The sequence below is a fragment of the Eubalaena glacialis genome, chromosome 19 (genome assembly GCF_028564815.1).
Source record: "Eubalaena glacialis isolate mEubGla1 chromosome 19, mEubGla1.1.hap2.+ XY, whole genome shotgun sequence".
Classification (NCBI taxonomy): domain Eukaryota; kingdom Metazoa; phylum Chordata; class Mammalia; order Artiodactyla; family Balaenidae; genus Eubalaena; species Eubalaena glacialis.
In genome coordinates, this window is record NC_083734.1 from 24,638,270 (window position 1) to 24,648,061 (window position 9,792).

The 9,792-nt window shown below is 62.0% G+C and overlaps 1 protein-coding gene and 1 long non-coding RNA gene across 3 annotated transcripts in view; one reads left to right on the forward strand and one right to left on the reverse strand.

Moving 5' to 3' along the window:
- The window catches only part of BCAS3 (BCAS3 microtubule associated cell migration factor), a 595,828-nt gene extending 592,976 nt beyond the window's left edge, over nt 1-2,852 (forward strand). For both annotated transcript variants that reach the window (XM_061176783.1, XM_061176782.1), the window contains exon 24: nt 2,050-2,852. In XM_061176783.1, coding sequence (XP_061032766.1) covers nt 2,050-2,198 — 149 coding nt within the window. In that variant the 3' untranslated portion in view covers nt 2,199-2,852. The remainder of the gene's footprint in view (nt 1-2,049) is intronic.
- LOC133080701 (uncharacterized) overlaps nt 1-9,667 on the reverse strand; it is a 39,069-nt gene extending 29,402 nt beyond the window's left edge. Inside the window, exon 1 of the long non-coding RNA XR_009698584.1 lies at nt 9,347-9,667. This is a non-coding gene — a long non-coding RNA (uncharacterized LOC133080701). The remainder of the gene's footprint in view (nt 1-9,346) is intronic.
- Nucleotides 9,668-9,792: the final 125 nt, after the last annotated feature.

The following is a 9,792-nucleotide window of genomic DNA, read 5'->3' on the forward strand; positions in this document are numbered from 1 at the left end:
GGGGATGTGCCGGCGCTGGGCCTCCGGAACGTTGGGCCTGTCTTCCAGGTCCGGAGAGGAGCCAAGCTTCCCCATGCTGGTGGCCTTTTCTGCTCCTTTATGTGGGGCTTTCTTCCTTGGACCTGGTGTCCAGAGGCTCAGGAAGCCCCTGCTCGTCTTGCTGCGGCCACTGCTCCTCTCTCCTGCCCTCCTGGCCCTGCTGCCAGCGCCCCCTAGTGCTGGGACGGCCTGCACCAGGGCCAGGGCCTCTGAAATCAGAGATCTCCCGCAGACCCCTCGGCTTGCTTGCGGGGAAAGAAGGGAGCGGAGGGAGATTTCTTGGAGCCTGACGCTTCCATACAGAAATCCCGGGGCCTGTTCTTTGCTTTCCTGTCCTGTCCCTCTCTCGGCACAATGGCCTGGACTCCCAAATGAGGGTGAGGCTAGAGGGCGATCCACATCTAGATAACTCTCGACTTATCTCGGGGTTGGGCCCAACGGGGCAGCCAGTGTCTCTTGGAGATCAGGGGCCATCACCAGGCCTGTAGCCTGTGTCCACAGCCCCCATCTGCTGAGAGGTTCTGGTGTCCAGGCACACACACCCTTCCAGCCTGGGCCTGGGCCCTGGAGTGGTGCCTGGTGCAGCCTGAGGGCCCCTCACGCCTCACACAGGACCAGGAGCCTGCTCTGAAGGAGGGCAGCCCAGACTCCCCAGCCCGTTCTGTGGCTGCCTCTACTGGGTCACCACGGTGCTTTGGGGGTCGCCCGCAGGGAGAGGGGGGTCGGTGGTTACTTCCTGGCTGACTGGTGATGGCCGGCCCAGGAGTAAAGGCCATGACCCATTCCCTAACCAAAGCCAGCTGTGCTGCGTGTGTATGGTGGCAGGGAGCCAGGGAGCAGGTGCAGGCTGGAGATAAAAGAGACCAGACAAGTGTAACATTCGAGCACACCTTACTGTTTCAGATGACTGCTTTGAGGTCCTCAGGGGTCCTTTGAGGGGTGGACAGGCAAGAACCCCTCAGTCCCGGGCAGGTGTACCTCGGGGAAGGGGAGGTTGCAGGTACCATATCTTGGCTTGGGGCCCAGAGTTTGTCCAGGGATATGTGTGCCCACATCTCAGAGCCCACTGTGAGGGAAAGGGTATAGGAACTGGCCACTTTCAAAAAGCCAAGAAGTAATTCTCTCTTCCTTGCATTCGGCATGCCAGGAAGTCTATTCCCAGCCCACCTACCCCAGTACTTGTCTTGGATCAAGAGATGGCGGGGCAGTTGAGTAAGTTGCCCAGAGTTGACTGAGATGGAGCCAGTTGCCATATCCAAGATGGTAGCATGGCTGTGTTGATGCCAGGGAAGGGGCAGAGGAGGAGATGGGAGCCTCCCTGCCTGCTTCCCAGGTTGACTCTGAGCATACAAATTCTGGGGGGCCTCCAGGACACTTGGGAGCCCAGAGGAAGGGAGAAAGGAGGCACTCCAGGCACGTAGGCCCCTCTCAAACCTGGCATTCCCTCCTGAAGGGAAACAGGACACTTTCCAGGAGGTGCCACAGATGGACTGGGGCCTGGCCAGCAGGCAGATTGTGTGGGTGAGAACGAGTGAGCAAGTGAGTGGCTAAGCCAGGGTTGAAGCTCCCTGGCAGGGGAGGGGAGGGAGACAGATCAGGTAGGGAAGCGTCGGTCCTTCCCATGTCCTGGCTTCTCCCCTCCTGCCAGACTTGTAGCTCCAGGACAGGAGCCTCTCGTGGAGTTGCGTGGAGTTGGGGGAGCACGCTGGCTGAGCACATGCCCCATGTATGGCAGTGTGGTCCAGACAAATCATCAGGGCGGCCATACTTCTGGCTAAAGGGGCTCCCACAGTGAGGGAGTAACTGGAGCCCGCCAGCCAAGGGGGCTTCGCCCTCCTCAGGGTGAGCCTCCCTGTGACCCGAGCTGCCACCCGGCCCATCCTTCCCCCCACAGAAGGATGTAAATGGACCCAGATTGGTGCCTCAAGGCAAGCAGCCCGGCCCAGGGGCTACCCCCGTCTCGCCAAGACTGCACTCTGACCGGGCCTGGCCCGCTCTTCTGTCTTGCAGAACTACAGCGAGAGGGAAGCATCGAGACTCTGAGTAACAGCTCAGGTTCCACCAGCGGCAGCATCCCGAGAAACTTCGATGGCTACCGATCTCCACTGCCCACCAATGAGAGTCAGCCCCTCAGCCTCTTCCCTACCAGCTTCCCGTAGGTACCAGCAACCTGCTTCTGACTGGCTGGCCCACTCACCTGCTGGAGGGAGGGGAGAAGTCCCCCCTCTGATCCTGCCCTTCGGACTCTGCTCGTCTTTTACCAACCACCTTCCCCAAGCTTCGTGACAACAGCCGCCCGCCCTCCCTGGATCGAGAAGAGACCCTTCTCCAAAGCACCTCGGCTCACTATGACCTCTGCCCCCCATCAGCGGGGCCGTGGCTGAGAGAGACTCTGCAGAAGCTCCGTCCCCTCCTCCGTTTGCACACGATGTCCTGCATTGGACCCGCTTTTGTATTTTCTAACCAAACCCTTGGGGGGCCTGGGTGGGGAGAGGGTGGGTGGTCCGGCGGGCACTTTGGCCCTGAGCGACAGCACCAGCTCACTCCTGGCTTTGGCACACGCTGCCCAGCTTCCCTTGGCCAACCTCCTTCTGGCGTTGAACTGAGGCCCAGAGTATTAGGGAAGGAGGAAGGAAGAAGAAACCCCCCTTCCTCTTTTCTTTCCCCTTTGGCTCATGGAAAGGATTTGTCTTTCTTGTCTGTAAGCCCTTTTACCCTGGTCCTGTACTGTTCAGTGAAGGAAACCCTGGTTACTGAGGCCCTGTCAAAAAGTGCACGTCTTGTTCAATAAATCACGCTGCAGTTGGTGTCCATCCCTGAGTTGCTGGGGTCAGGGTCCTCTCCAAGCGCTGAGCAGCGTCCTGTGGGCCTGACCGTGTGTCCCTGCTCCACACGTGCAGCTGAGGGGGAGTCAGGGAGGGGGGAGGAAGGAGAATGAGGAGGTTTACTCTTGAATTGGGGTAGGGTCTGACTTAAATCCATTCTCTGACCTTCTTGCCTGTTACCAGAGCCATTGAGTTCTGGGGGCACCCCAGGTCCGGACCCTCCCTGGCTGTGGCAGTCAGGGCTGGTCAGGCCCTTGGCATGTGCTTCTGGGCTGCTGTGGGAAGGAGAGCCTGATGAAGACTCTGGTCTCATCTTTGGGACAGGCTCCCTGTCATTACCTCTCCTCAAACTCAGAAGGTTGACGGGTGGTCAGGTGAGGGTGGGTCTCCCAGGAAACCTGCCTGGAACCTTGGATGACAAGTTCCTGATGTGGTTCCCCTCCCACCTCCCAATTCTGGACCTAAAGTGAATGGCAGGAAGGAGACAGGAGCAGAGGCAGTGAAAAGGGGTATTGAGCAAGAAGACGAATGCTAGCCCCAGTCCCGCCTTCCCTGAGACCCCGGAGAGGCCTGGGAGGATTGAAGGAAACCCACTGATCCAGGTGTGGTTTGGGGTGAAGTTTAATGTAACAGCCACAGAAGAGTTGAGTTCACAAACAAGCAGGCCTTCCCATCCAGCCATCCAGCCAGAGCAGGGGAGCTCCAGGGCTCCCGCCCTCTTTGCACGCACCCCATCCAACCCTGGCGCCTGAGGAGAGATTAAATCTTCAGTGCCCTCCACCCGACCAGTTGGGCATGCTAGTACAAGGGGGACCTGAATCACACTCGGCTCTGAAGGCTCAGTAGATGGCCCTGCATAGGGTGGCTGAAGCCAGTCCCTCCTGCCTGGGAACCTGCGGGGTGAGGAATCACATGCCAGAGTGAGGCATGCTGGGAACGGAAGGAGGCCTGGGCCCAGTCGGGGCTGCGGGACAGCAGCAGCTTTTCCCGTTCCAGCCCAGCTGGAGACACTGATGTGCCTGGCATACCCCCCACCCCAGCCAGAGCAGTGTTTCAGTCAAAAGGGGACAGGGAGGGAGGGAGGGAGGGGCGTGCCACCAGATTGCCCATGCACGCTGGCCATGGCCCGGCTCCTTGGGGATGGGTCCAGAGCTCAAGGAAGGGTCAGGCCCTCTGAACCCACCCTAGGGCACGTGGATGGGGGCAAAGATGGACAGCCAGGAGCGCTCTCCAACCACGCAGGGGACCGGCTGGCAGCTTAGAGCCAGGAGTCCTCCCTGGCTCAGCCATTTCCCTCCAGGGGGTGCAAAACAGCTGTGGCCTCCTTCAGTCAGGGAAAGTGGTGGGTGTAGGGCTGGACTTGCCGGCTGAGCTTGCAGGACAATCTGGTTATTCATCTGCTCACAGCTAGGGCAACTCTTTGAGTATGTGGGGGAAGGGGGAGGATAAGAGAGGCCAGATAAGCTGGCCCCATGGCGGCTGCCACTGGAGCTGGGGTTATCAGAGAGGCCTTGGGTCTGGCCCCCGGCTAATTGGAGAGGTTATAGACCCTGCCACAGCCTGTAATCAGCTGGAAGTGAGACTGGGCCCCAGGGTGGGGGGCTTTACTGCCCACTGGCCCGGGAGCAGCCAGCCTCCTGTCCTCTAGAGATAACACCCAGGGCCAGCTCCACCTGACCCCGAGCAGCCCCAGCAGACCCCCATGATGGCATTACCCTAGGAGGCCGTCGGAACATGCATCTAACTGTGGCCTGACCAGGTGACCTTGAGGAAGCCATGTGACCTCCCTGATTCTTACAGCGCTACCTGCTCAACAAGCAAATCACTATGGACTTTCTCTCAACTTGATGGAGGAAAAAATACCTTCATGGTTTGCGAGGAGGCTGATGGGAGCTGGGGTGGCAGCTCAGGGAGGGAGGGCACTGTCTGGGATTGATTGGAGAAATGGCCCAGTGGTCCCAAGGTAAATTCAGGTGCACAGCACTCTGTCAAACACTAGTGTCGGCTCCTCTGGAAGCAAGCAGAGGCCAGAGCAGGCAGCTGCCAGTCTAAGATTGGAAATGGTTTCTCACTGCTGAGTTTTCTGATTTTCACAGATCAGGGAATCTCTAAACTAGAAGGCACCCAAAAGAGCACTATTCGGTTCTCATTTTGCAGATGAGAAGCCTGAGCCTGAAAGAAGCCTTGCCCAAGGTTAAGAAGTCACACAGCTAATCTGCTGACCCCTGTCTGCTCCATGCTCCTCACATGCCCAGGCCAGTTCCCTTAGAGGAACTGCATTCTGCACTGACCTCCCTGTCCTGGGCCCGCACACAGTCCAAGACTCTGAGCCCACTCACCCCCCATTCCCTACCCCTAAGAGCATCCAGCCCTGGCCCCTGGCTAGCTTTGAAGCTGCTCCTTTGTCCCCGTGTAACTGAGAAGGCAGCCCCCTCCTGCAGACCTAGAGCTGGAAACTCTAGGGGCAAAAGGGAAGAGCATCTTGTACCGTCTTGTATGCAAAGCCAGAGCCCAGCCTGAGGGTGGGGCCCTGGAGTCTCAGTATTGCATTGCTGCAGGAGCAGGTGTAGCTAGTGGGACAGCAATGACATCACCAGCTTCTAAGGAGTGGCCTTGCTATTTTTTAAGGTCCTTGGGTCCCATCCCAGCTCTGCCACCGGTAGCTGTGTGGCCTCGGGTAAATTACTGCACCTCTGGGCTCATCTGTAAAGTGGGGGGAGGGGAGCACACCCAGCGAAGAAGAGCAACAAGGTCCAAGCAGGCAAAGAGGAAGCTGCAGGTCAAAAAAGCAAAAGATTGGTTGGAGGCCCAGAGGCTGACCGGAGGCCAGGTAGCTCTTTGGCGGGGAGAGGGAGGGCAGGTGAGGCGACGCTGGAGCCCGGATTGTCGAGAACTACCCCCGAAGCTGCTCCAGGGAATCATGGCCCGCTCCAGGCGAAAGCGTTTCTGCGAAAGCTAATCAAGAGCCTGGTGAGCGCGCGCAGGCCAGCCCCGCCCCTCTCGCGCAGGTGGGCTGGTCCTAGGGGGGTCCTTTTTGTGCTTTGCCCCCTCTCTCAAGCCACACAGCAGCGTGGCCTGTTCACTCTGCCACGATCCCAGGCACCCACACCCATGATCTCACACCCGTGCTCGTCCACGCACTGGCAGGTTCACAAATGTGCACCTCACTTTTACCGACCCCTGCGTCCCAAGCGGACTGCTGCGAACCGAGGACCTCGACCCCAGAGCATAGAATAGTCTGGAGCTCTCAGGGTTATGGAATCCCCAAAACTCTGGGGAAGTCGTCCGAAGTCCGGCGGGGATGAGTCTTGGGTTGCCGGGCCCTGTGACCTTGCTTGCCCTCAGGTGCAGAGCAACGACCCTCAAGGGCCAGGGCTGTCCCGCGCCAGAGCTGCCAGCCTGGGCCTTGCTTTCGCGTCAGCCTGGAAGACTGGGGACTGGGCCGCAGAGGCCGTGCTGCCTAGGCACTTCCCGGGACGTAATCGGAAGAAGTGGCCCCGCCGCCTGTCCCGGCGCAAGGCCTGGGCCACAACGCAGCCGGGAAGAGGTGGCGCCTCCCGCTCTCCCCGCGCCCCCCGCCCCATCCCAGCCACTTGGCCCGACCCTGCGCGGGGTAATTGGGTCGGGAGGGAGGCGACGGACGGGCGGCGACTCCAGAGAGACTGCGAGCCTGTCAGCCGCAATTTGTCTAAGTGGACGGGACAGGCCGGGCCGCTGCGGGCCGGGGTCATCGAGGCCGCGGCCCCCACCCCAGCCAGACCCGGGACCGCGGGGGAGCCGGGCCGGCCACTAAACGGGGCTGGCTGGCGCCAAGGCTCCGGGAGGCGCGGGTCCGGCCGGGAAGCCGGGGATGGGGAGCAACTCTGTCTATCCTCCCCGCCCCTTCTTCCTACACACACAGGCCAAGACGAGGATGGACGCGCCCAGTGGCACCTCCACTACTGGTCACCGGCACAGGGCCACACACGTCACCCGAGCTTAGCCCGGGCACACTCATAAACCACCGCGCACTCAGTACCAGTCTCACGCCAGCGCCCCGCTACCCGGACGCACGTCCCCTCTGCCACAGGACCATACACCCCAAGCCATCACTCCATGTAGGAGCACGCAGTTCCACGCCCAGTCACACAGACCAAGACACCGGGCGGGGACCAATCCCGGGAATGTCCCAGCAGTGCCCCCTTGACCCCGCGAAAGGTTAGGGGGCCAAGGAAGGACGGCAACCAGGCCAGGCTCGGGACCACGGCCACACCCGGCCCAGGCCGCCCCCGCCCGATTTCCGGGTTGCGGGAAGCACAGAGCTTATTGAGCGCGTGCAACGGGCCGGAGGCCCGAGGCCCGCGCCCGCCCGACGCCCGGGCCCTGGACGGCCTGGGAGAGGGAGGGGCGGCTGAGCGCGCGTCCCCCGCCTGTCTGCGGGGCCCGGCCGATGCGAAGTGACAGGGGCCGGAGCTTTGCTGTGGAGCCTCGGCCGCCTGGCGCCAGCCGCCCCCGCCCGTGCCCTCCCCCTCCAGCCCCGGGCGGCTCGCGAGGCGCCCCCCAGGGCCTCTTAAAGAGACACGCACTCTCAGCCCCGGGGACCCCCCAGAGGCGCCTGTTCCCGGGAAGAGGAGGGGGGGTTAGACCCGGTGGGGGGAGGGGCCGAGCGGGAGATGGGCGCCGCACGGCGCAGCACCGGGGCCTCCTGGGCCTCCCCTTCGCGGGTTTTCGTTGAGCCAAGGATACTCCTCGCTGGAGAGTTTGGCTGGAGGTGTTGAGGGTAGGGGGAAAGGGGGATGGAAATTCAGAATATTAAGAGCGGCTGTAGCGACCTCGGGTTGGTTGCGGGACGACGGGGCAGGGCAGATGATGGGGTCCGGGCCGGGAAAGAGCCTGTGGCCGCCGGAGGGCAGGTCCGTGGCCCAGTGCTTGTGGCCAGGTGGGATTGTGGTCCCCAAATGCAGCCGCTGCATCGTCGCCGCGGGGTTTCTTGGGCGAACAACCCGGACCAGCGTGTTTCAGACTGCCTGGGCCTTGGACCCCGGACCAGCTACAGACCTTCTCCAGGAAAATGTCCAAATTGCACACACTTAGGTGTACTACACGCCATTCTTGCAAGTTCGAAAGTACGTGTACACACACGACTTTGCGAGTGCATGCACGGATTCCCAGGCCTGTGCCCGGATTCCTGGCTCCGGAACGCTGCCCTGGCTATTATCTGGTCACCTCACCAACTGCGCAAACCTGTCCACACACATCCATCCCCAGGGGCAACATCTCGCCCAAGACGGAGCCGGCAGGACTTCGCCTGTGCAAAGCTGCAACGGATCCTGCCCCGGCTGCATAGACTGCGCAGCGCGGAGTCGAAGATTCGTTCTGGACAGAGAGGAGGCACTAAGAGGAGCGACCCAGTAGAGAGTGAGGTCGTGAAGAAAAACCCTTTGGGGGCGGCGCCCTGTTGCGCGCTGGGTAGGGGGGTAGCGAGATCTCCAGGGTCGGCTCAGGAAAGTAGAAAAAAAGTTCGGGGAGGCCAAACCGCTCCGGCCGGTCCCCAACCCGCACTGCCGGGGTGATCAGATTTTACACGGCAGGTCTGCGTGTGCAGCGACAGGATTCCCTGCGACTGGTGTGCGCAGCGGATGGGACACTGTTGGATGTGGGCTGTACGCGCCCACAACGCCGGCGCAAACCCGCTCCGGCAGAACTCACCCGCCTTTGCATTGGTTGTGTGGGCAGAAGTGTCACCCGTGTCTAGTGCGTGGTCCGTCTTGCCTTCGGAACGCGACCTCCAGGAATCAGTGTCAGGCCTGAGACTGATTCAAGGCAGGTGTGTAGCCGCTTCACTGGGCGCACGCCTTAAGTTCGGCTCCCGCTGAGCACAGAAGGCACAACCACAGTGGGCGCGAAACACACACACACACACACACACACACACACACACCAAGGGCGGGAGGCAATACTGGTGCTGCCTGAGAACAACCGCGGCAGGCGTGGGTAGGAGGGGGGTGGAGGCTCAACCGCAGGTGCGCACAGACGCTCAGACCCCCACACTCGTTACTCGGCATTACTGAACCTGGGAGATGTGAGCTTTCGAGAGCTGGAAACAAATTCTAGGAAAGTGGAGGAGAGAGGATGCCGGTGTTTAGAATGAGGGATACTTGTGTCTTTGGTACCGGATGCGGCGAAAATTCGTTGGGTCGCGGGTCAAGAACCTGGGGGCTGGATCCGCCCGCGCCTTGCTGCCCTGTGTTCGGCGGAAGGTGCACTCACACCTTCCCAGCCCCGAGGACCCGCTCTCCCGGCAGTGGGAGAGCTCTGCTTAGATCGGGGACGCAGGCGGATACTGGGCTGAGTCCAGGGCTTTCCCGGAACTCCCGGTTCCTCCTGAGTCTTCCTGTGAGGGGAGGCGCGGGCTAAGGGGTCCCCGCGTTTCCCGAGTGAAAGGCCGCGTCCCGCTCCCGCCCACGCCGGCCCCTCCAGGGCTCTGCCACGGCTCCACTCACCAGCTCCCGCCACCTGGGTTCCGCTCCGGGACCTCGGCAGCCAGCGCCTCCCGACTCGCCCGCCCACCGGCCTCTCTTTCCAGCACCCGCAGCCTCCCTCCGGAGTGCAGGGGCCCGGGCGGCGCCACGGCCGGGAGCGGGGTCGGAGGCCAAGCTGGGGCGCGGGCCAGAGCTGCCGGGCCGCCGGGCGCGGGAGAAGGAGGGCGCCCCCTCTCCTCTCTGGGCCGTGTCAATGCTTTGCACTTGGGGCGGCCTGCGGCTGGGGGTCCTTCCCCAGGGCCCTGGGACCCGGGCGTCCCCCGCCTCAGGCCCTTTCGGCAGGTCGCGTCGGCCCGCCGCACTTTCCTGTCCGGGCGCGGGCAGCCGCGGGCGCGGGCGACGGGGTGGGGGCCGGGGCAGGGGGAGGGGTCTCGGGGCTCGCTGGCCCGTCATTGGTTAATATTTTA